The sequence below is a fragment of the Molothrus ater genome, chromosome 2 (genome assembly GCF_012460135.2).
Source record: "Molothrus ater isolate BHLD 08-10-18 breed brown headed cowbird chromosome 2, BPBGC_Mater_1.1, whole genome shotgun sequence".
Classification (NCBI taxonomy): Eukaryota; Metazoa; Chordata; class Aves; order Passeriformes; family Icteridae; genus Molothrus; species Molothrus ater.
Window position 1 is genome coordinate 11535586 of NC_050479.2, and position 24118 is coordinate 11559703.

The 24118-nt window shown below is 37.7% G+C and overlaps 1 protein-coding gene across 3 annotated transcripts in view; it reads right to left on the minus strand.

The window, feature by feature from the left end:
- The window catches only part of GK (glycerol kinase), a 34838-nt gene extending 10940 nt beyond the window's left edge, over positions 1 to 23898 (minus strand). For 2 of the 3 annotated variants that reach the window (XM_036379451.1, XM_036379431.1), the window contains exons 1-16: positions 23771 to 23898; positions 16113 to 16186; positions 15411 to 15517; positions 14786 to 14863; positions 13746 to 13825; positions 12636 to 12773; positions 12126 to 12235; positions 11351 to 11417; positions 10732 to 10749; positions 8854 to 8889; positions 8207 to 8274; positions 6828 to 6870; positions 6065 to 6145; positions 4130 to 4208; positions 2163 to 2259; positions 520 to 604 (exon numbers count right to left, since the gene is read on the minus strand). In XM_036379451.1, coding sequence (XP_036235344.1) covers positions 520 to 604; positions 2163 to 2259; positions 4130 to 4208; positions 6065 to 6145; positions 6828 to 6870; positions 8207 to 8274; positions 8854 to 8889; positions 10732 to 10749; positions 11351 to 11417; positions 12126 to 12235; positions 12636 to 12773; positions 13746 to 13825; positions 14786 to 14863; positions 15411 to 15517; positions 16113 to 16186; positions 23771 to 23836 — 1227 coding nt within the window. In that variant the 5' untranslated portion in view covers positions 23837 to 23898. The remainder of the gene's footprint in view (positions 1 to 519; positions 605 to 2162; positions 2260 to 4129; positions 4209 to 6064; positions 6146 to 6827; positions 6871 to 8206; positions 8275 to 8853; positions 8890 to 10731; positions 10750 to 11350; positions 11418 to 12125; positions 12236 to 12635; positions 12774 to 13745; positions 13826 to 14785; positions 14864 to 15410; positions 15518 to 16112; positions 16187 to 23770) is intronic. The other variant, XM_036379442.1, reaches the window with a different exon arrangement.
- Between the last annotated feature and the right edge of the window lie 220 nt (positions 23899 to 24118).

Sequence of the window (24118 nt, forward strand, 5' to 3'; positions counted from 1 at the left end):
GAAGTTTAGTTGGCTGTTACTGAATGCCAGCTGAGGCAGTGAAGGATGGAACAGGCAGGAAGTGAAGCCAGCTTTCCCTTGGTATGTTTGCTGCTGTCTTGCCTTAACTCCTTTTTATTCTTGTGTACCAAAAGTGACATAAGCCATCTCTGTCACAGCAGACCATAAAGTGTAGTTTCCTACACCAATGAAACTTTGTAGTTATGTCACTGGCCCTGCCATTCTAAACATTCTGTGTTCTGCCCCTCAAAATATTCACAAAATATGTTCACCTTATTTTACATGCTGGTAAAAAGCAGCATTACCACTCCAAAAAAATGTACCACACAATTTTAGCTAAGTCCACAGGAGCAATTTTTCAACATTAGCAACAAGTAAAGACAACAATAGCATCCAAGTAAAATATAAAGCATATAACTAATCTTCATTAAATCTTTTAAATCTCCTCTTTTCCTGAAGAGCTACAGTTCCTGTTATCACACTAATTTACAATGAATTTAGGACTCCATTTGCCTTTACCTCTCGTGTTTGAAAGCAGACTGCTTCTAGTGCAGCGAAGGCAATGTGGTTTTTATTTGTAAACTGAGTAAGGCCACAGATGATGCTGTTGAAGAGAGAAAAAACCCAATTAGGACACTCTTCTTTATCAGACATAAACCCATCCTTCACACCTAGGTCCTCTTCAAATCTCACTCGGTTCTGTTCTATGAAGACTACTTTTTTAATATTAAAAAGCTTGGTTTTTTAAAATCTAAACTCTCTAATTTTTCTGACAAGGTGCTTTCAAGGGTCCATTCAATACAGTTGCCATAAATCATCGGTACACACACACAAACACTCCCACAGGAAAGAAAAAAAAAAGGCTTAAGAGAAAAAAAAAAGGCTTGATTGAGGTTGATTTCTTTTTAAAACAATAAAAATGATCACAAAAATCTTAATGAATTCTATAATATTTTCAGTTCTTAAGGAAAAGCTGTTATGGGTCATTGCTGTTCTCTAAATGTTTGAAATTGTTTTCAGATCTAGTCTGATAATTAGTTGCTTCTGAACCTTCAAAGAGATTTTTGGGTATGGGAATTATGCTACATCTAACTATGAGTAAGCTGAATTCTGCCAATATACTCTGAAAAGCAGAGCAAATAACCATCTTTTATTCTATTTCAACAGCTGAGGAACAGCACAGTACTACACAGAAATACTGCTGGATACATGCAAGTTCAAAGATATTAAAGGACATTTTTTATTGTTAGCATTCCAAAGATCAGTTTTTAACCATTAAAAGTAAAGTATTCTGATATTTCTGAAAAACTGTAAAAACATCTAATTCAGAGATTTTTCTTTTTCCTTAAAGAAAAAGATACATACAAGAAGCATCTGAATTCTAAAAATGCAACTACCTGAAACCTTGGGAACAAGCTAGCCTTTAAGACTTCTTTTCCCACTCTAGGAAAGTTGTTTTTTAATTATATTTGTTATGCTTCCATGACTGCTATGGCATGTTGTGATTCCAACAACAGTAGGCAAGCTCACAACAGCAAAAAAGACAAAACCTATTGCTTGAACTATTACCAGGTGGTTGAGGCTGAGCTACCAGGAAAGGGGCTGTAAAAAAAGGAGTAGAAAGGACTTTTCAATAGACTGGAAAGAAAGCGCTGTACAAGGGGAAGGAGGCCAAGTGGGAAGGAATTACATGGCCTGAAACTGAACTCAAAAACACTAATCAGCACAAAATTCTTCCTTTACTACTTTTGTTGCCTGACAGTTCACAGGAATGCAGACCACTTCTTTTACTGTAGTGAGATAAAAACCCTTTCAAAACCAGAAATTTTTTCCCTGCCCCATACTGGTTTTGTTTTTTTTTTTTTTTTTTTTTGGTTTTTTTTTTTTTTTTTTTGTTTTTTTTTTTTTTTTTTGAGGAGGGGGACAAGGAGAGGAGAGGAGGATCAATAGCTGGGCTAGCTAAGCCTTCCTTTGCTCCCAGTAGCAGTTGCTGTTTTGATCAGGTTAAATATAGAACAGAAACATAGCTCATGAAAATACCACAGAGAATAATGTATCTGGACACATCAAGGCAACAAAAAGGAAAATTTCACATACCTGGAAGGAATATTTGTAAAATTATTAAATCCCCCTGCAAGTGCAGTGTTCAGTCAGATCCTTACCCCCTTGCACTGGGTTCCCAGTATGGTGCATACAGTCCTGAAAATGCTGGCACAAAGTAGCAGCCATAGGAAGTTCCCACCTCTGCAGCCAGTTTTTCTAATACACACACAAAACACTTACTTAGCTTTTCACAACTATACCAACATTTAAATACATCACTAAAAGTGTTATTATTTAATCAAGAAAAATATTCAGGATATCTTGGGTAGCTACAAATTTAATCCAGCCAGGTATACAACTAGAAAATAATGCTGGCACTCTATGCCTTGCTAACCAGTTTTCCTTTTGCAACAATATAAACAGAAGATGGAGCATAAGGAGTTGTGGGAAATGCAAAATGAAAAATCAAAACTGAAACCCAAAACTGTGCACTCAATATTCTGACCTGGATTTTGTGAGGTTTTCAAATGTTATCTATCATGTGGATAAAGAATGCAACCTTCAAAGCAATTGAAAAGGTCACACTTTACTTGCATTTAAGTCAAGGCAAATAAGTGAAACTGGATCAAGACCAAAGGGAGTTAAGAACTAAATTCCCTTTAATTTCAAATGGATTTAGAGCTCCAAATTGTCAGCTTATGTATTTAATCACAAAGCCAGCTAGAAGGAAATCTGAAGTTTCTTGATATGAGAATAATAACTGTGGATATATGAACTCCTCAATACCAAAGTATTTGTAATTAAAAAAAAAATTAAGACATTTATAATGACAAAAGAGATATTGCTAATGAACAGCTCTTTCCTATAACAATAAAGGAGCATTTTCCTTCTGCTTTTGCAAATTTCTTTTGTTTGCATTGATCAGAGAAACATAGCAGTATAGGAAAGAAGTAGTAAAACAGCTTCAAGAAGTCCTTCTAAATTGATTCTTTCATACAGACTCCACTTAAAAAAAGGTGTGAATGCAGAAGGAAAGACAAGTTCAGTGAAACAGGAAGAGATGATGGAATCCCTACATGACTTTAATAACACTGACAAAGTTAAAGGTCCTGAAACTTAAACCTCCCAAAGGTCTTGACAAACTTATGAAGAGGTACTGTAGTCTCAACAAATGGCTAATTTACGTGATTTAGTTTATGGCTAATTTACTTTATATTCTTCTGTATGATCTTCACAGCTTTCTTTCAGAAAAACAGACTGATGCTCTAAGTTTTCGCTGACTCTTTGAAGTTTTACATTAAATTTCAATTCTAAATTTTCCTACCTTTGAATAAGATATCAATTTATTAAAAATATGTAGTTAATTTATTTTCAATCCTAAATCTCATTAAATCAGTCACTTTCAAATTTTTGCCTTTGCATGTCTCTGACATTTTTTATTTTCCAAATTTTGATATGTTCCTAGTTTTTATGTTACAATCCAGTTTGTTTCAGTTCATCTGAATTAGAAAACATCAGCTACACAAATGCTAAAGGATTACTGCATTCTCAGCCAAAACAGATTACCCTCCTCCTCATCTCTTTAAGAGGCAACTTTGCAAACTGAGATCCCTAACTCAATGGATATGAAACCTACAACATAAATATTACATACACTTGCAGGGCCTCAGGTTTTCCTGTTTATGACTAGAATATGTAAGTTTAGGATCAAATATATGCTGGTTTCTGTAATACAGACCTAAATACTCTTGGCTCTGGAAACTTCAACACTGCATAAAACCAGGAGATGCTCTGCAACTATAGTATCTTCCTGAATATCTGCTTACCAGGGAAGCTACTAATAAGTACAGATTGCAACAGAACAAAACTCACAAAGCCTTTCCAAGACTGTGTTGGTAGGCTCTATGAAATACATGTATCAACAACAGTCAGCTCATGGATGCAAAGTAAATTTTTGTTGTGTTTAAACACAGCAAAATATATGCACCTTCCAGCTTTTTACTTAAATATTTTGAGCTTTAATTCACCCATAGAGAAATCATGACACTGGAAAACTTAAAAAAAAACTGTCCAGCTCCATACTCACCAACTTCCAGTGAAGACTTAGCAATACCCAGATTGTCCCTCAGCCAGCGAACAACAGCCCCAGCTATTGCAACAGATCCCTGAAGGAAACAAAATCACTTCTTTAGGAGACAGCAACTGGTAGCTCTGTGCTGCTTTTAAAAAGCCTGGGGAGGAGAGGTTGCTGTTGCCTCCCCCTGCAGACTCAGAGTCACAGCTCACAACCAAACCACAGAGTTTCTTGGCATCTGGAAACTACCATGTGAAAAGGGCAGCCTGTTACACTGACCCACCTAGAAAAGGTGCATATTGTATGCTTTTTTCCATAAGGGGAAGTTACAGTGACATTTCCTAAGTAGTCTTGTCTTTCTAATTTATGTCTTCTAAATATATAGTTATGAGGTTCAGTAGCCTCAGACTTCCTTTCCTGACACATTAATATTTTTATGTTTTGATTTTAAAAAACAAGACTAATTACGTCTAGTCTAAATACAAACATCCAGAAAGACAGAAAATTTAGGCACTTGTGCATTTGCCAGCAAAATTGTTCTGTTGCCTCAGGAAATGGCCCTGCATGGCTTCATCACATCACAGATGGATGGCATGGCTCCCATCTAACCCCAAAGCCAAGTCCAGTAGACCAAGTTTCAAGTAAAACAGTAGCAGCTTTATATTTTCATTCCAAGCCACTGCTGGAAGGGGCAGGGGTGTTTTCGAAGCAGCTGGCTATTACAAGATACCAGTTTGATTAAAGGAAAAGGCTGAATCCACATTTTCTGTCTCTCTGCAGTGTCTCAACCAGCAGACTGTAGGTGATTCTAGAATGGACAAAGCACACTTAATAGCTTCTGTTGAAGCCATGTTTTCAGACAATATCATTAAAGACTTGGAGATGAAGAAGAAGCAAAGTGCAGGTGTTTCAGCATGCAGGAATTCAAATCACTCTCAAGACAGTTTCAGTTCTCGCTTTAAGAACAAGAGTTGAAAATAAAACAAACCTCTCACACACCCACACAAAATAAAAATCCCAGAGTTTGCCAGGTCATGGCAAATGCAAGATTCACTTTCCTCAGGGAAGGAAAAGGAAATAAATGCAGCCTCCCACATCCTAATAAAGTACCATAAGCCACAAAATATTCTCACAGTGAAGAAAATCCTGTGTTGTCTTTCACATGGAAAACACAGTCTGTCTACAAAACCTCAATATCGGCATTCAGTGCATGTGATTTGAGAATAATTATTATATTACAATACTTAGCACATTAAGCAACACAGATGGAAGAATAATAATTTTGTTGTTCTAAACAAAGCTTTGGCACCAAATAGGTGCTAAGTTGATCTGTGCTTCAGAAGCAGAGCTTTAGAACAATGAACTCCAAAGTTTAAGCATAAATACAATTTTCTATATAATTTGGATGCCCTTAGGCTTGTTTGGAGAACTGAGAAACTAAATTCTGTAAGTAAGCACCTAAATGAAAGAGGTAAAAAACCTAAATTATTAGAGGATTTTTTTCCCAGAAATTTGAGTCACATTTTTAGAAGTTAGAAGTAAAATCCATTAGAACAAAATAAAAAAATTAGCTATGACTTTATTATGAGGTAATAACTGAAACATTAGTACTTTCTCCTTCTTTTTTAAACCTTATTTAGTATTACAAAATTTATGGTTTTTTATTTATAGTACTTATTAAAGATTTGAGAGACTGAGTAACAGAAAAAATGTTGTAGCCATCTAGCTCTGAAAGTATAAATGATGCAATGAAGAAATATTTTTTATTAGATTTCAGGACAGATTTGAGACAGGAATAGCCAAAACCACATGGAAGCCTTCAGGCACACAAGCATAACACAGAGCTAGTTTCATTTCTGCACAGCTGAGGACACCATAAAAATACCAGATAACAGAAGTAAATAAGGACATATATCATTACAAAAAGGAAGAAAGTACTGAACTTACCTCTAGTGCATAAAAAGCAGGTTTGTCTTTGCCCATTTTGTAAGCTATTGTGGTTATAAGACCATGCTCAGAAAACACAGACTAAATGGGGAAAGGGGAAAAAAAGGTAAAGCATGAACAGAGGCAGAAAATACTGAAATAAAAACATTCAAATAATAATAAACAAGGGACCAAACCTTCAAATGAAATATGTAAAGTTTAAACAAAGTAAATTATCAGTAACTCTAAATAAACCCCTAAGATAGAACACTCAGATTGCTGGTGCTAATTCTTGTTTCCACAAGCTGCTGCAGATCTTTCCATCTTTCTAATAGAAAAGAATTGGGGGTCTTTAGGGGGAGATGTAAATGAGAAGGAAGCCACAGTTTTGTGCTATTTATTCAACTCCAACTACAAAGAAATGATGACAGAAAATGAAGACAAGAAATAAAACAGCCAAGACAAGGAAGAAGGCACAAGGTTAAATAACATAACACTTAATCCTGTCTGGGTGACAACAAAAAACATATACAAGTGAAGAGCAAGAAACTTGTTAAGAAAAGTTCTGTTTGGAAACTTAAGGAGGTAGGAAATGGAGTCTTACAGAAACACCATGAAAAAAATTACTACTTTCATTCTTTTAGATTTCAGTACGTGCTTTTCCCTTTGTCTGGCAATATAATTGTTGTTAGTAAGTCTAAGAATGACTAACATAGAGTTGTGTTTCAGAACTTAAATAGATTGTGAAAAACAAAAAAGCAAACAACTCAAAAATGCAACTGACCTTCTGACCTGTGTTGCACAGCAAGAAACAACCTGTTCCGTACCTAGCATGAAAACAAAGCAAAGTTAAAACCAGAATGTTTAAAGAATAACCTGTTACTGCAATCCATGAGTCCCCTGTGAAGAGTCAGGACACCACTTTTTGACCCTTGAAGGTTTTGCTAACATTAACTGATGATACAACTATCCTCAAAAAGTTGACCGGAATGCAGCCTGAAGCTGAAAAATCCAGTCACATGTCTTTCTCTCTCTCTCTCTTTTGTCTAACACTTGATCAAGGAGAGATGTGGCTGAAAACTAAGTGTAAATTCCTCTTTGGTGGCAGTGTTTACCTACTTCAATTTAAGCTGATTACGAGATCAACTTTATAAAATAAATATTTCACAATATTAAATGGGAAGTTTTAAGAAACTTTGTTCCTGTCAAAAAGAGGGTTTTCTTTAGACATATCCCATTCAAAAATTTCTAAAAATGGCATGTTTCTCATTTGAAGACCAAATCATATATGTGCATGCATACACACTTATACAAGAACACAGTTTAATATAAGGAGTACAAAATACTACAAACCACTCCAACTTACTCTAAGAAGTTATTCTTGAGAAATATATTCCTTACCTTTTAAAACCCCTCAAAACTAATATCTTAAACCAGTCCTTCAGTTATATTTGGAAACAGAAATAGTAAAGCAATAACAGAAATGAATTAAAACAAGATAGACTAATATGTAACCATACCTGTGAAACTCCCATACTTGAGTGTGTATGTCCCTACATGCTTAGTTAAGCACCTGGTTGTACATGGAACAGTAAGTCATTTCAGCAGACAGCTTCTCCTCCAATGATTTTTTGATTATACCAGTTGCCTGATTTAACTGATCTGCTATTTTAAACAAAGGACACTAAGAGGCTGAGAATCAGGAAAAAGCAAACATAAAATTCTCCACTCTGAGCTAGACATAAAAGCAAAACTAAGCACTGCAATTGAAATGGACCTTTCCCATCTAGCAAAGCTGTGTCATTCAAGTCAATGCAATCTAACTGTACTGTATTTGCTTAACCTTAGGTCACCATTTAAATGACACTGCAACTGTTTTAATCTGTGTTTTGAAGAATGTTAAAATGAAAACCCCACTGTCACACAGAGATTTTCCTCACAGTGACTGTATTCCAAAATATACCTCACAAGCCATGTAACTTTAATATCTTTTTACTTTATATAAGAGTCAAGACATGGTTTACATGGGGTCAACACACTCAAAAGGTAGATCTGTAATTACACATTAATTACAAAAGAGTTTGGCAGTTGCTTGAAAGAGAACATAATACTAAATTCAAAACAGAGCAGGGTGTTTATCTTATTACTTTCCTAATAACTTACGTGTTTTTTGCTTGTCCATCTTGAAAGCACATTTGCCCAACAAGAGCAGCATGCTGGTCACCCAAGCACTGAAAGTGAGAGATTTTTTTCCTTTAGCAAATGTCCTCACATGAATTTCATATTTGTCTATAACTCTAATCTATTAGTAGCACATGGATAGTTAAAAGCAAGGAAAAACCTACAGAGAAAAGCTATGCTTTTTATTACTCTTCCCTCTGTAAGAACTGCAAATGAAATGTGCTACTTATGGTGAGTAATTTATATAAATAGAAACTAAAATTTACTATCTTTACACATGTTATTGGAAAAAACTGAAAATTTGCCCAGCATTTCTGGATTATGTATATACTTTTTTTATATATATGAAGCAGAGCTTGATTCCATTTTGTAATGTTACTCATTTACTCAGAGATACCAAGTTTCCAACTAAAGCTCTCATTTGTATTTCCACAGCCAGATCTTCATAATAATGGATCAAGCCAAATAGTGATTCATCTACAGAAGTTTACTTCCTGTTTAACCCAAAGAAAAAAACTAAAAACTTAATTCACAGCAGGATTCACTCATCCTTAAAGCTTTTTCCTGTGAAGTTATGTTCATGCAGTTCCAGGTTTTCATGCCAGAATCTACGCTGAAGTAGGACCTACCCCAGAAATTGGTACACCCGTCAAAGCTCCAGATTCCTGTTTTGCAAAAAGAGAAAGAAAAACTCAGAGTTAGTTTTCCATGACTAGAGTTGAAGGCAATGAAAAATAAGCTAAACTTCTAATGCTCAAAGGAAAACAAAGAAGGGTCATGAAAGCAACACGGCTTAGTTCAGGCGTACACTTTGTTTCAGCTTAATGCAGCTCACGTCTAAACCACTAAGAAATGAAGAGCAGGAAGTTTTACAAATATAGTTTATGTGACCTCAAAAGTTCCTAGTATAAATTTTCTTGAAATAACACTATACAGAAAATCCAGTTCAGTGTAATCTGTGCAGTAAATGCCAAGTGTAAAATGCAAAAGTGCAAAATGGTAAAGTGATCAGGAAAAAAACATGGCTGTGGTGACATCCTAAGCAAAGGGAGATGCCTGATGTTAAGATACAGCATTTTAAGTCTCAAGAAGGCTTTCTTCTAAACACTACCAGAGTTTTCATTTACATTCCTGTTACAGAATCATAAAATCATTTAAATTGGAAAAGACCTCTTAGATTATCATGTCTAACTGTTAACCCAGCACTGCCAAGTCCATCACTAATCCATGTCTGTAAGTGCCACATCTATACATCTTTGAAGTACCTCCAGGGATGGTGATTCCACCACTTCTCTTGGCAGTCTGTTCCAATATTTGACAAGCTGTGAAGGCTCCTGTTTTATCACTTGTTACCTAGGAGAAGAGACTGACCCCCACCTAGCTACAAGATCCTGTCAGGCAGTTATAGAGTGGCAAGTTCCCCTTCTGAGCCTCCTTTTCTCCAGGCCAAACACCCCCAGCTCCTTCAGCTGCTCCTCATCAGAGCTGTGCTCCAGACCCTTCCCCAGCTCTGCTGCCCTTCTCTGCACTCACTCCAGCCCCTCAATGCCCTTCTTGTAGTGAGAGGCCCAAAACTGGACACAGGATTTGAGATGTGGCCTCACCAGTGCCGAGCACAGGGGGACAATCCCTGCCCTGGTCCTGCTGCCACACTATTGCTGATCCAGGCCAGGTGCCTTTGGCCTTCCTGGCCCCCTGAGCACACCTGGATCATGTCCAGCTGCTGCTGACCAGCACCCCCAGCTCCTTCTCCTCCAGGTACCTTTCCAGCCACTCTTCCCCCAGCCTGTAGCTCTGCCTGGGGTTGTTGTGACTCAAGGGCAGGGCCTGGCCCTTGTTGAGCCTCACAGAATTGGTCTCAGCCCATTGCTCCAGCCTGTCCAGATCCCTCAGCAGACCCTTCCTGCCCTCCCAGCAGATCAACATTTCTGCCCAACTCAGTGTCATGTGCAAACTTAGTGAGGGTAACCTGAAAATTTTATTTAATTATTTAACTATTTTCTGACTAATTTCTACTTGTTTCCTTAAATTGTTTTTTTTGTGCAGTCGTGAAAATGAATTTTCAGTAAAGCCATGCAAGTGTATTTCCAATCTGAATTATTCACATTTTAATTAACTGTATTTAAGGTAACTGTGTTTATAAATGCACTAAAAAGCTCTACATGAATCTGATGTTTAGCTACCATAGAATTAATATTTTTAGAGAAAATGGACAGTTTTTCTCATTTATAAAATGCTATAGCTAACATTTATTAGCCAGTAGCTGTATTTTTTAGCTCACTATAAAATAAATATTTAATAGTGTGGAAATTAGGACAAACACATACATTGAGATCACATTTTAGAAATAATTTTGGCATGAACTCTAATTTTTTTCTCAGATTTGGAAACACACAGCAAATTTATTGGCCTAGGAGTGCACTTTTTCTAATCCTTAAACCAATGAAAATGCACAGCATCTGAGCAGAATGAGTAAGGTGGTCAGCCTAATGGAAGCCTCTACTCACCCGGCTAGGACAGATTTTCTACAGCCAGCAAAAGGAAGAAAAAGAAAAAAAAATGGAAAGGGGAAGAGAAACAGAAGTTCACATTTAAAGTGAAGAGCAATTCTGTTCTGGTGGTCAGGCAGTATCTTTTTCCATTTACCTTGCTCATTCATCTTAATACAACTCACTTTTATCCAACCTTCACATAAATAAATGTCAGCAATGACTTCTAGTGGCATTTCCATTAACACATTAGCAAAAATATTTCAGGGAAGTTAGAGTTCTATTAAAAAAAAATCCATCTTGTAACTTGTCTTCACTACAAAATACATGTATTCTTATTAACAATAACTAAAATTACCAGAAAAAAAGAATGCAAAATCCCAGCATCCAGTTTATCCAATCTTGAAGTTCATTAATTAGATGCCACTGTATCAGAAGAATTGGTGCTGCATTAAAGTAATCAAATACTCAACTTCCTATAACATTATATAACAGTAGATAACAGCTTACTAATCATAAACCAAACAATACTGGTCAAGAAAAAGCCATTAATCCTAATCTATGGAATCTGTCAAATCCAAATGGATACAGTTCTATTTTTACATCATGAATTTCACACAAATATTGGAAAACATACCATCACACCATAAATCTCAGAGGAGCTTCGTACATTTGGAAGTATTTCCATAGGAATTTCAAAGAACCTGAATACAACAAAAAATAATGTATATTATATAGTCAGTGCTAAATCAGAAAGCATTTTGCATTTATTTTCTTAAATAAGTTTAAGCATAACGAAAAAAAACTATAAAAGGGACTTTTATTTCTAGGTTTTAATCTATATGTTTTTCCACTTGTTACAGTGGACACTGAATTTTGGAGGAAAACAGCATATATTTCAATCTTTGAGGACCTATCCAACTCTTTTACATAGAAATTCATGCCTCTTCCAACAATATCTTAATAATACATTTGTTAGTAAACTCGAATCTCAAATAGAGACACTATCATTCCAGCTGCTGTACAAATTTGATTAAGTAATAAAGACACTATTAAATCACAATATTCTGAGTTGGAAGGGATCCACAAGGATCTGAAGTGATTGGCCCCTACAGGGACAGAACCCTGGGCATTATTAACATCATTATTATAACCTGGGCATTATTAGCATCATGCTTTAATCAACTAAGCTAAATTGTTTCCATGAACCAGGCCTCCACCTACAGAAAGATTCTGCTACTTTTATTTAATCCAGACCATAAACTGCACATCTGGAGAATAATGAATCTTAGTTATTAATGTCAACAGCAAATAGAACAGTACCTGCTGATCTTAGTTTAGATAAGAGATTCTTACCTTTAAATGAGTTAGAAACTATTTAAATAATTGCATTAGTGAAAAACTGAGCTTACTTGCAGAGGTCAGGATCCCATTCCAAGGAATGAATGTTGAACAACATTGTTCTACTGGCATTGGTGACATCTGTACAGTGAATGCCTCCATTTGTTCCACCTGTCAAACTCTGAACAAAAAAGTCACAGCATTTGTCAAGGAGAAATATAGGCTTACTCCAACAAATTACAAAAAAAATTCAAGATCAAAAAGTTTTCACCTTGGGATTAGGAACTCTGGTATTTCTGCAACAACTAAAGAGGCAGACCTAATACACCTTTCTAAAGTCCAAGATTTTTCTGAAAGTGTAAGCAAAGTTATACAGCAAACTATAATGGTAAACTACAAATAAGAATCAAGAAAAAAATATAATGGTATAGGGACAGTAAAAGTTCATTTTGCAAGGAACCTCATTGGAATTTCTTTAGTAGATTTTATTGACATCACCGTGTCATCAGTGGGCATCAAGTATCACATGCATGGAGATTTACATGATATGGGAATTTATTGTAAGAAATACAAATACATACCCATATAAGCCATGAATCAATAGTCCCAAACATAGCTCTTCCATCCTCAACTGCTTTCTTAATCTCTTCCACATTATCCAAAAGCCACCGAAGTTTCACTGCACTAAAGTAAGTGCTAAGTGGAAGACCGGTCTTAAACTGTAAAATTAAAAAAAAATAATTTAAACATCATGCAAGTTTCTTTTCCATAAATACTGTAGTTATATGAAAAAATGGTGATAGTAAGGGAAAAAGAAAATACACAAAACTCAGAAAAATTCCATGAACTTCTGTAATTATTTAAATAAGTACTAAGCATACAACACACAAGTCTGAAAACATCAAAATCAAATGACCAGTGCAATAATAGATAAAGATCAAAGCTGATCTAAATGCAGTTCAAAGATCATCTACGTGGAAAAAGTTGTTTGCAGAAGGCCTGTCTTATCTAGGATATCTCCATATGACTAGACAATAAGTAACAACAACAAAAATGGGCAGGACAACACAGGAAAGATGAAAATTGCACTCTACTAGAACTTGAAAATAAGTAAGTTTATACACTTTTTGACATCCATTTCCTGCCTGTAGGAAAACATATAATATAAAAAATACATACTATTTACTGTATTAGTAAAGGACAACATTAATCAAACAATTGTGACACTTTTTTACAAGCATTTAGCTTTCAATTTGTTATATATATGTTCACAAAAAAAGAAAACTTGCTCTTTATGAATGATCTTCCTTGTTCTCAGATTGGATGCAATTAATTTCAATATTAAGGCACGAGAATGGATAATACATTTCATACCAGTAAATTATTTCCCTTTCTTTTTTTCTACTTGATCCTAATTTTTGTGTGTAATGTTTATTTTATATTGGCTAGATAGCACAGGATTAGGTCTCACTTCCGTAGTGAGATATTAAATAAGTGTTAAACATTTATTTTAAGGAAATTAAAAATTTTCTAGTCTCAGACTGGTGTCTTGCACTCATTTTTTATTATTTGACAAGCTAAGAAGGGACTAGAAACTACAAGTGACTTTGTTTAGGAGAATTTTAAACACATATATCCAAAACATTATACATTGCAGCAGGTACCATTGAAATGTTTGGAATGTCTCCTACCTTTGAAAAAGTTTTGTTTTTTCCAGGAATTCTTTTAAGAAGATGTTCAACTGTTGACTGGGTTCTCAGGTCAAGCCACACTAAAACCATGAATAAAATTAATTGATCATGTGATTTAATACACAAAAAGTGACATGTTCAGCCTGCTTCTATGAAACCACAGCTCTTGCCAATGAATTCCTGTCTATTTTTATCTTTTCATGTAGTTGAAAGAATATTGTATTGCCATTGTATTTTAAAGGCACTGTTGTAAAAATTAAAATGGTTAGAGAAATTAATTTGATTTAAAAGAACAAATGATTTGAGAAAGAAGCAGGATTTTCCACAAGTAGGGTATTTACTTTATCAGAATACAAGCAAGTGACTAATGCTACTTCACAGCAGACGACTGTGATTAAACTAAGAGGTTAAAACAAATAGCAGGCTGATTATTTACTATTTCTATGTAAACTTTCTACTAAAAGACTGTGTTGTAGTTATCAAGGTATAGCTGGGTTCAAGATAAAGCTGTTAACTACATTTATTTGACTATAGAAGACTCCTGGTTTTACAGTCATACTATATCAAACTATATCTGGCTCTTGACCTAGAAAACCAAGTCTAGACAATTACCATTTTTCAGCTGACAATATCTGAAAAGCTAAGTTGAAAATGAAACTCTGAGTATTAATAAGTATTCATTAAGTCATCACTAATTAAACCTACTTAACATTATTTTCCTTTAAAGTTAAATCACCAGCACCCTGAAAATTTCAGACAGTGATTGGATGCAAGTCAGAGCATTTTGTGCCCAGAACTCCTCAGGAACGTAGTGGGGTTTTTTTAAAACCAATAAAGTGATTTAAGTAACGATTTTTATGGAACGGGCTTTTTTAAACTGCACTGGTGTGTATGCAAACACATATTTTACAACACAGATATCAAAAAAATCCAACAAATTAGTAGGCTAGGCCACAGCCAGATTTGCACAGGAAACTACAAAAGCATTTTCCCACAACATGATCATATTATGATATTACATATTCAGAAAGCATAGTTACCAATAGCATTATAAAGAGGTTCTCCAGTTGTCTTGTCCCAAACCACTGTTGTTTCTCTCTGATTGGTGACTCCAATGGCTTCAGGACAAAACAGAAAGTATCCTTTTCAGAAGGTTTGTTTTCCCCTTTTGGGGGGGTGAGGGAGGGAATGGAGAGGTGGAGAGGAGGGAGGAACAGGTAAGCAGAAGAGGAAAGTAAATGGGAAATAAAAAGTTTCCAATTTTTTCAAGGCATAATCTAGAAATATTACTTCTAAGAACTCATCTTTGCTGATTAACCTATATGCTCTAAACCTCTCTCTTTTTCAGCCACAAACTGAGACAGCAACAACACTGACAGGGGAAAACAGCTTTCCTAAATTAAAGTTCTAAACTTAATTTCAGAATTTCTTCATCACTTGTCTCTGCGATTTTACAAGATCAGGTTAAGTCTACTTTGTAGATTCTGCATTGCTAATACACACACTTATTTTATCATTATTCCTCCCCAAAAAACTATTTTCAAATACAATTTAACATTTTGTTTGAGGCTGGCATATGCTGCCACCTTTCTATTTATTCACTTAAAAACTATGGTACCTGAATTGCTCAACCATAGCATGCTAAAGCCCTCTACCCATAAGTACCTCTTATGTTAGCGATGTCTATGTTCAGTTCTCTCATTTTCTCACAGGTCCTTTCCACACATTCATAGACAGAGTTTAATATTTCCTTTGGATCTTGTTCCACCCATCTTTAACAAACAGTAAACACCAGTTAATAAAAACGTACATAAAAAGAAAAAATAATACTAGTCTGAAAAACAAGCTGAGGATTTTAATACCAATATAGCTACAAAACATGTTTTACATATTGACAAAGAGTTTTGTTTTGTTCTATACAGAGGGCATTGGCAGCAAATGGTAGGTCATTTAGGAACCAACAAACAAACAAAGAAAAACTCAGAAAACAAAGGAAGATATTTCTATGACCAAGCTGAAGACTGTGATTCAAATGTAAAAATTACCAGTTTTATTACCTTAAATGAGATGTTAAGTCTCATTTAAACTTTAGTTTTAAACTTCAACGTTTAGACGTTAAAGTTTAGATGTTAAATATGTAAATGAGTGACCAGAGCCAAACACCAAGTACTTTTAGTTCCGTAACTCAGGCACGTTCCGGACACCCAGTGGGAGCTATTTCATGCCATTTTTTCTGCCCAGTCTTTTATAGCAGTTGCTGTGCTTCTAAGAATTATTAATCAGCTTCAGTTTTGATGACTCATAGATAAAAATTCACATGCCCTACTAAACTCTACACAAATGAAAAAAAAAAAAAATAAATCATACCCTTCTTTAGGGAATTCTTGCTTTAGCTCCACTTGATGGTGACTCAAGAGCTCTGCTGTTGCTGCATTAAAAACCTGCAAATTAATTACACAATTGAATTTTCTATGAGCACAGAAGTTTATACAACAATAATTAACATTTATTATTTTGAACAAATGCTGTGCTGTGACAACAGATAGTAATTTTCTATCATAAACCCCAACATCTATATAACAAGAATTCAGATATATACATTTTTAAAATTAAGGTAGGCAAAGATTATTTTGGCAAACTTTGCTGTCACTCTGTCAATTTTAACTGCTTTTTTTTTCCTTAATAGGTTGGAAAAGAACCAGATTTTTTCCTGTGGTGGTTATAGAAGTTAGACTCCTGATGCAATTAGAATATTACTCAGTAAAATACCCACTGTTGTTGATAATAGCATTTCTTTAGCTCTTGCTGTGCCACTCTACTGCCAGAGTTATCTGTGTGTTTTCTTGGGTTAGCACATTTTAGGAAGAGTGAAAATCTATGACAAAATCTATGGGACATCTGGGTGAATAGATCTATGTGAATCTATGGGAAAATCTATGACAAAATCTATCAAACTAAAGAACAAGAAAGCACCTAGGCAAAACCTATTTTGTTTCAAAACAAACTAAAAGTACAGAGCTCATGAACAATCTGACAAGAAAAGAATGCCACTGCAGCAACACAACCCATCAAAAAGAGAACATGCAGAAAAGTAACTTAAATTTGGACACTCTACAATAAAAACCAGCAGAGTAGAGAATCACAAGTACTCTATCAATGGGTGTTCTCAAGGAATCCCAAGTTAGAGGTGCAGTAGAAGCTCATGGAGAATGCACAACAAGCCTCATTAACCAGCAGTGGCCTGTTCCCAAAAGGAATCTCTGCGAGGCCAAGCTAGGGACACCCAGTGAAAGATTCAACTGAAGTGAACAGTGTGTGAGCCAGAGAGCCTGGCTGGGCAGTGGTGGCAATCCTGGGGGAAGGGCCCTTTCTCCACAGCACCGCGCAGAATCTTTTGAGTCAAGAACCTTCTGGGACCTAGAAAGTAAAATCTAGCAGCAGGTTCAGGTGAACTGCAGAACATATCAGTAGGACACCATCCTACCTTTTCATGGCAAGCAGAGCTGAGCCAGATTTAGAAACTACTCACATGCTAAAGAAACAAAATTCATTTATATCCATCCACCCTCTAGGATACAACTGAATCTATTCTGTACTTGTTAATGCTCTCTTTTCATACCACAAATTTTAGGGGTTTCTCTTAAAGTTTTTAATCCATAAACTCTTGGTATCATCTACACAGTGCACTTTACCCAGAAACTATTAGAACAACTCTGACAAAAAGGAGAGTTCTGATTCTCTAGTTTCTCTGGAACCTTAAAGAGCATTTTTAGAGTGAAACTTTGAAGTTTAGAAACATTTGACTTATATATTAGAACTGCAGAATAATTCAGGCTGAAAGGGACCTTGAGAGATCTCTAGTACAACCTCCTGCTCAAAGCAGGATCAGCAATGAGATTAGATCAGGTTGCTCAAGAACTTTTCTAAGCAAGTCTTTAAAACCTCCAAGGATGAAAACAGCACAAACTCTGGAAAGCATTGAAAGCTTCATTGTCCAGAAAAGAAGTCTTTAAAAGGTACATGAACATTATTTTCTACGATCAGCTCAAAAGATGACATAGAAAGAGCACCACTGAATCATTAGTACTTTATTTACTTATCTGTGTTTCATCTACCAGCTCAGGCTTTACAGGAATCTATCCTATTAAAGAAAAAGCTCTGTCAGTACTACACATTTGGAAGCAACCTGCATAATGGGATATGGATCTCAAAATGCTACACAACATACTTAATGGAGAGGCTGTTTTGCATATAGACAGTAAGATTGCTTTACTAGAAATTGCCTTCCTGCCAAAAGCATAGTCAAATTTACTTGGTTTTTAAAATAAAGACAGAGAGATAAAAGACTTTTTATTTAACCTGTATGTTAATATGTTATGTATCTGACATACTAGCAATGTTAAATATCATGTGGCAATCATTCACCACTAATCATTCAGTATTTCTTGAATCAGAAGGTAATGCAAAGGATTCCTACTGGGAGCAGGAAGCACATATTCAATGAGACAAAGCCATCAAGTGAATGTGGAGTGTGTGGCTTGCAGACACAGCAATAAGCTGTGACAGGAATACATTTTCAATGGAAGCAATAACTCTACGAATGCACAGATTTTTTTCATATCCATAGAGAAGAACTAGGCAAACACTGCTAATCCATCACAAACAAACCTGCAAGCTTCTGACATTCTCAACAAAAGCAACAGACACTCCCTATTATTCAGGGCAAGGGATTAAAAAGTTTCACTGGGAGCAATCCCTGTTTGAGGTCAGGCTGGACAGGGCCCTGTGCACCCTGATCTAATGGAAGCTGTTCCTGCCCATGGTGGGGGGTGGAACCAGATAATATTTAAGGTCCCTTGTGACCTTAAAGAATCATTCTATGATTCTATGACTTCTACACTGATAGACAGAATTCTGATATGTGGAAAGATGAATGAGTCACTAAATTTAAACATACAAAATTATATATAACATAGGGAATAAATAGAACATATGGAACCTCAAAGCCTTTCTTTCCCACTCCCTCCAAAAAACCCACTACTGCTGTCAAAAAAATTCCCTATGTCGTCCCTGTTTGACAGTGGAGAGACAGAAAAATAAGTGAGAATAAGTACAAATAAATCAGATAAGGTCAATACATCCCTGTTGAAACAGGTTTGAAGTGTATTTCTGTAATTTGTTGGGACTAGAGGTTTTCAATCCTTTCATATTCATTAAGAACTGATTTAAGTTTATGCTACTGACCTCCCAGTTGTGCGTGGGGGAAAGCCAAAGTCAGCTTTGCCCTAATTTTATCAGCAGTAGTAATGAAGAATTGTCTAGGCTATTTGGACTTGTACAGCTGTTCTGAACAGAGATGAAAGTGAAAGCCACCAGATGTGTACCGAATTCTCTAGGGAGAGATTAAAGAAAAGGAATAAATAACATCCTCCCTCTACTCCCAACAGAGAATCAGAGCTTGATCCTTGAGTCTCAGGACTGCAGAGAAGAAAGACCTACATAGATGCCCTGTATGTGAACAAGCAGAGAGGCACAGGGGCTGATCACTCAATTGAAGCTTTTTATAGGGTCTTTAACATAATACATCACATAAAGGGGTACAGTTACATATTATTGCATATTATTGTGTATTGCATTTATGTTTTGTTGTCTTAGTGGAAAAGAATTAATATCAATGAGTTGTAACAATTTTCAAGGAATGAACAGAAATATGAGGCTCATGGAAGTGATGAAAGAAGCTGCACAGCTGAAAAGACAATAATGAAAACAGATTTTACAAGTGACTTTTCATATCTCTCGATCCTTGTCATGTAACTCTGCCTGCAGAAAAGCTATTTCTGTTATGCTATGCTGTATCTTCATGAGTTTCTGGCAAGCAGGAACAGTCATGGCTTTGCAGGAAAACAAGTTCAGAGCTGGAGTTCTGAAATTGCATCGAAATCAACTCAGCTGTGGCAAGGATTAGAGACAAACAATAATTTCCCTCTCCGGTATTTAACTAGGAGCAGCACAGTAAGAATTTATGCATAAGTCCAAGTTTAAAGCCTCCTAGAAATTACCTTTCTTGGAAGGCTCGTGATGAACAGATTTCCGTCGCCATCTAGGAGGTGCTTACAATTATGGGATTTAAAAGTAAAACTACACTGTATTTTAAGTGCTTAGAGCTAGGGGGAAAACCTGTATTTACAGTATTTTTAACCCTTCTTGCAAGTTATACAATCAAGTTTTTCATAAAAGGTCATGTTACTTCAGAAGAGGGGTAAAATGAATTCCCCTCTGAAGAGAAAGCTCGATGGATATGAATGTTTTCCTTACCTAAAATCAGGTTTTGTTTATTGAAAAGAATGCTTACAGTGCGATATAGCTTTATTTGATTGTTTCTTCTGGAGACAAAGTAAAGAAAAAAATAAATATTTTGCAAAGGTAGAAAAAAAACTGTCCTGTGTCTGACTGACAAACTTATAACTTAAAGTACTGTGTAGGTACTTCACTGTGTCTTTCAATTCTTGCTGTTCCTGGATAAAACGACAGAAACACTGTCCAGCAAATACCTTTCAAGAGATCAAACAATGGTTCAGCTGGCCATTAGCTCCTGATCCCAAGACTTTTCACAAAAGAAGTTATAGTGCATTATTATGATTCTTGAATAATACAAAATGGAACACAAGAGATGAAAGTATTTGATGAAAATATTCAATGAAACATCTTAGCTAGAATTCAGTCATCTGGGTGCACTTATTTAGCTTATCCAATTTATGTTCCTGCTTGATATTTTTAAGAAAATGAGCTTTAAGCAATTGTCTTGTGAGCACTGTGCTCCCCCTGGTAACTCAGAATCTGTTACCCATGTTCAACCCAACTTAACAGAAAAGTTCCAATCTCAAAAATAATTGCAGTTCATTTTTCAAAATTAGCTAATAAAGGTAAAGATCCAAAATAGGGTTTGTGGAGGATAAAGCTACAGCATAAAACTACCATGTGTGCTGTGTGAGAGGCAAGGCTAAAGAAGGAGTGACAGTAACAGAAATGTACCTGAGTTCTGGTGCTCCTTTAGCCTCTGTGCTCACACAGCCCCCTCATTCACAAGCAGGAGAGACAAAACTTGTGTCTGCACAAAGGATAATTTACTCTGAATCTCAGGAGGTCACCTAGCCTGACTCACTGCTCAGGTAAGCCTGAATTTAAAACCAGGCTGTTCAGGGCCTGTTTTAATCAGGCACTGAGTGTCTGCAAAGATGGAAATTCCACACACCTTCTCAGCCCCGGATCTGGAGCCCTCCCAGTGAAACATTGTTTCTTTACATCTATTAGAGATCCCACAGTTACTGCAGCTCGTGTTCACTGCCCACTGTCTTTTCCTGTGCATGTCTGAGAAAAGGCTGGTTCTGTGTTCTCCACAAACTGTGGAATGAGGACACCCCTTAAGCCTCTCTTGTGAAGAAAGAATCCCTGATCTCCCAACCCTCCTCCCATGGCCTTGTGCTGCAGCACAGGGATTCCTCTGGCTGGATGAAACCCAGTTCTTCCAACGCTCATCCTCTGCAGGGTCCAACATCAGACCCACTGTTCCAGATGCTGCTTCCTAAGTGCTGCACAGATGGCAACAATTACTTTCTGAACTTTTCTCAATGTGCACCACCACAAGGATGCATTGCTCACATATATCCAACTCCAGCAGTAGTGTGTCTTTTTTCATGAAGCAGCTTCTTAGCATTCTGTCTCAAGTGCTAAACTTTGTTTAACCGTATGAATATTCTGGCAGGCCCCTTCTCCAACTGGAATTTCAGTCAGCTGGCCACCCCCATCAGAGAGAACATCCCAACCCATCCCCATGGCTGTCCAGGAAAACACAGAGTATCAGCCCTCACTACTGACTGTTATGGACACCACTGGTAAATCTGCCGCCTGTAATTGTAAATTTACACTCTGGACTGCTGACACTGCTCTTTGGCCCCATTGGACCAGACAGCTTTTCACCCAGGAGGACTCTTTAACCTACTCAAAATCATATGTTTTCCACTTAAAAAGTTAGATAACAGTTGCACTGAACTACTGAATACACAAGTGCAAAGCAAGCAGCAGGCTGATTTTGACTTGTGACTTGGTGAAGACAAAAACTATTGGAAATACTACATTAAAAAAAACCATAGAGACATCACTAAGAAACGTAACCAAAATAATTAAAAGCAAAAGATCAACAGAGCCAAGGAAATAATTTAGGTACAGACAACAATACATTATATTCTGGCTTAAAATATTTCAAGGCAAAATCTCTATTCCAACTGCAGCAATCCTTTTCCAGCAAAATTCTCCATTTACAGGTGTTGTTATCTGAATGACTGAGATGAGTTGTAACAGATCTCTGCACATTTTGCCCACTTCTCTCCCTCTCCCCTGTGTTCTTATTTAACTCAGTGATCATGCATCTTATTTGCTCAAGCCCATGTAATTTTATCATAATGACATGATCACACTGCCAAGTTTAAGACAATGCTGTATGTTGACATGAATTGAGAGACACTGAGACGGATACAAGAATTTAAAAGTGGCAGACACAATATACTTGAAAAAAACTAGGAAGCAATTGAATCCTCTTGTAGGCAGGCAAAATCTCCCCACCTGCATAAAAGCCATTGATGAATGTGTGTAGTGTAAGAAATTCCTCCTAAGAGGAACTTGTAAAAACACTTGTAAAAAGTGTTAGTTTTACTTCTACCAGTGTTATCCTTTGAGGATAAAAAAAAAAAAGTTAACTTTTTATATATATAAAAGCAGATAGAATGTATCTTAATGCATTACAGGGACCTTCTTCAAGTTTGTTCCCAAAAATGACTCCTGACTGGCATCCAAGACAGCTCACTGGTGTCATTTGTCAGTCTGGAGTTTCTCTCCGCCCCCAGAGCTGTTTTCTCATTTGACAATCGCATGAAGGTCGTGATATTGAGTAATAATGGTAACATAGGTCAAGAAGACAGTCCAGTCTCCTGCTTCATGAAGGAACATTTCACACGGGGGAAGCAGTAAAAAAAAAAAGCAGCAAGGGCAGACCAAAACATTCATCTTCCCAATTCATACTTTGCACATTTGACAACACTTTATATCTAGTAAATATCTCTATTCCATGGAGGAAATTGTCATAGGCCTTTAATTAAGTCAAACTACCATGACTTAACTGACTAGGGGACAGTAGGACAGTACATTTGTAGAGATTTGCAAACCAGAAGTATCTACAGTAAGTTTCATATATAACAACATTAGTTACAGCCTATTGCATAATACAGAAATAACTAGATCCTTCAACTAAAGGGTCAAATATATGATTAATATATTAATTCTCCTATCCTTAAACTTATCTTTCCCTAGTGTTTAAACAAATCAGTGTTTCACAAGGTGTGCAGGTTCAGCCACCTGAATACCTACAGTGCCCAAGATGCACTGACATGAGGGCTGGAGCTGCAGCAGTCACTCCAGCAGGCCCCGGGCAGGTTTTAGCGGGGAACACAGCGGAGTCATCGCATTGTTTGAACACCAGCTAATCACAGTCAATCAGCTCGCATGGATCTATTTCCCCGCTGCCTCAGGACCTCGTCCATTTGATTCCATTCGGGGAGAGGTACCCGACAGATTGAAAGCCTGACAGATTGCAAGCGCAGCCTGCTCGGAGCAGTGGGATCCCGCAGTCCCCTGGAGCAGCAGCAGAGCCGCTGGTGTCGGGCTCGCCCCGGGACCGCTCCCCTCGGGACGGGCGCTGCCCCCGCGCCGCGGCGGGAACGCGACTGAGGGACAGCGGCGGATCCGGCACCTCCGGGCCGAGCGGCGCCGCTTCTCCGGGAGACAGGAGGCTGCAGCCGGGACAGCGCAGCGCAGCGCAGCCCTGCGGGCCCGTTCCCCTGCCCTTCCCCAAGGGCACGGCAGCAGCCCCCGCCGGGATGGAAGGGAGTGAAGGCGCGGAAGCCGCGGCTCCCCTCAGGCCGCGGGGGCGCCGCCCGCCCCCGGTGCCGCCCCGATCGCCACGCTGTGCTCACCAGGAAGCGGGTGGAGCTGGTGCCCTGATCGATGGCTCCCACCAGCGGCCCCAGCGACGCGGCCATGGGGGCCCCTCAGCGCCCGCTGCGCTCCCGTAACGGCCGCGCCGGCGCCGCGCGGGCAGCTCGCGGCCGGCGGCGCGTGGCTGCCGGGGTGAAGCCGGCGGGGGGGGCGGGGCGGGGGGCGCTGCCTCGCGCATTGTCAGCCCGCAGCCAATCAGAGCCCGGGGCGCGGCGGGGGCGGAGCTCTGGGGGCGGGGCCCGGCTTGCGGAGGGGCGCGAGATGGGCGTGTCACGTGACGAGCGGCGCGCCCCCTTCCTCGCCCCGCCCCGGAGCCCCTGAGGCGG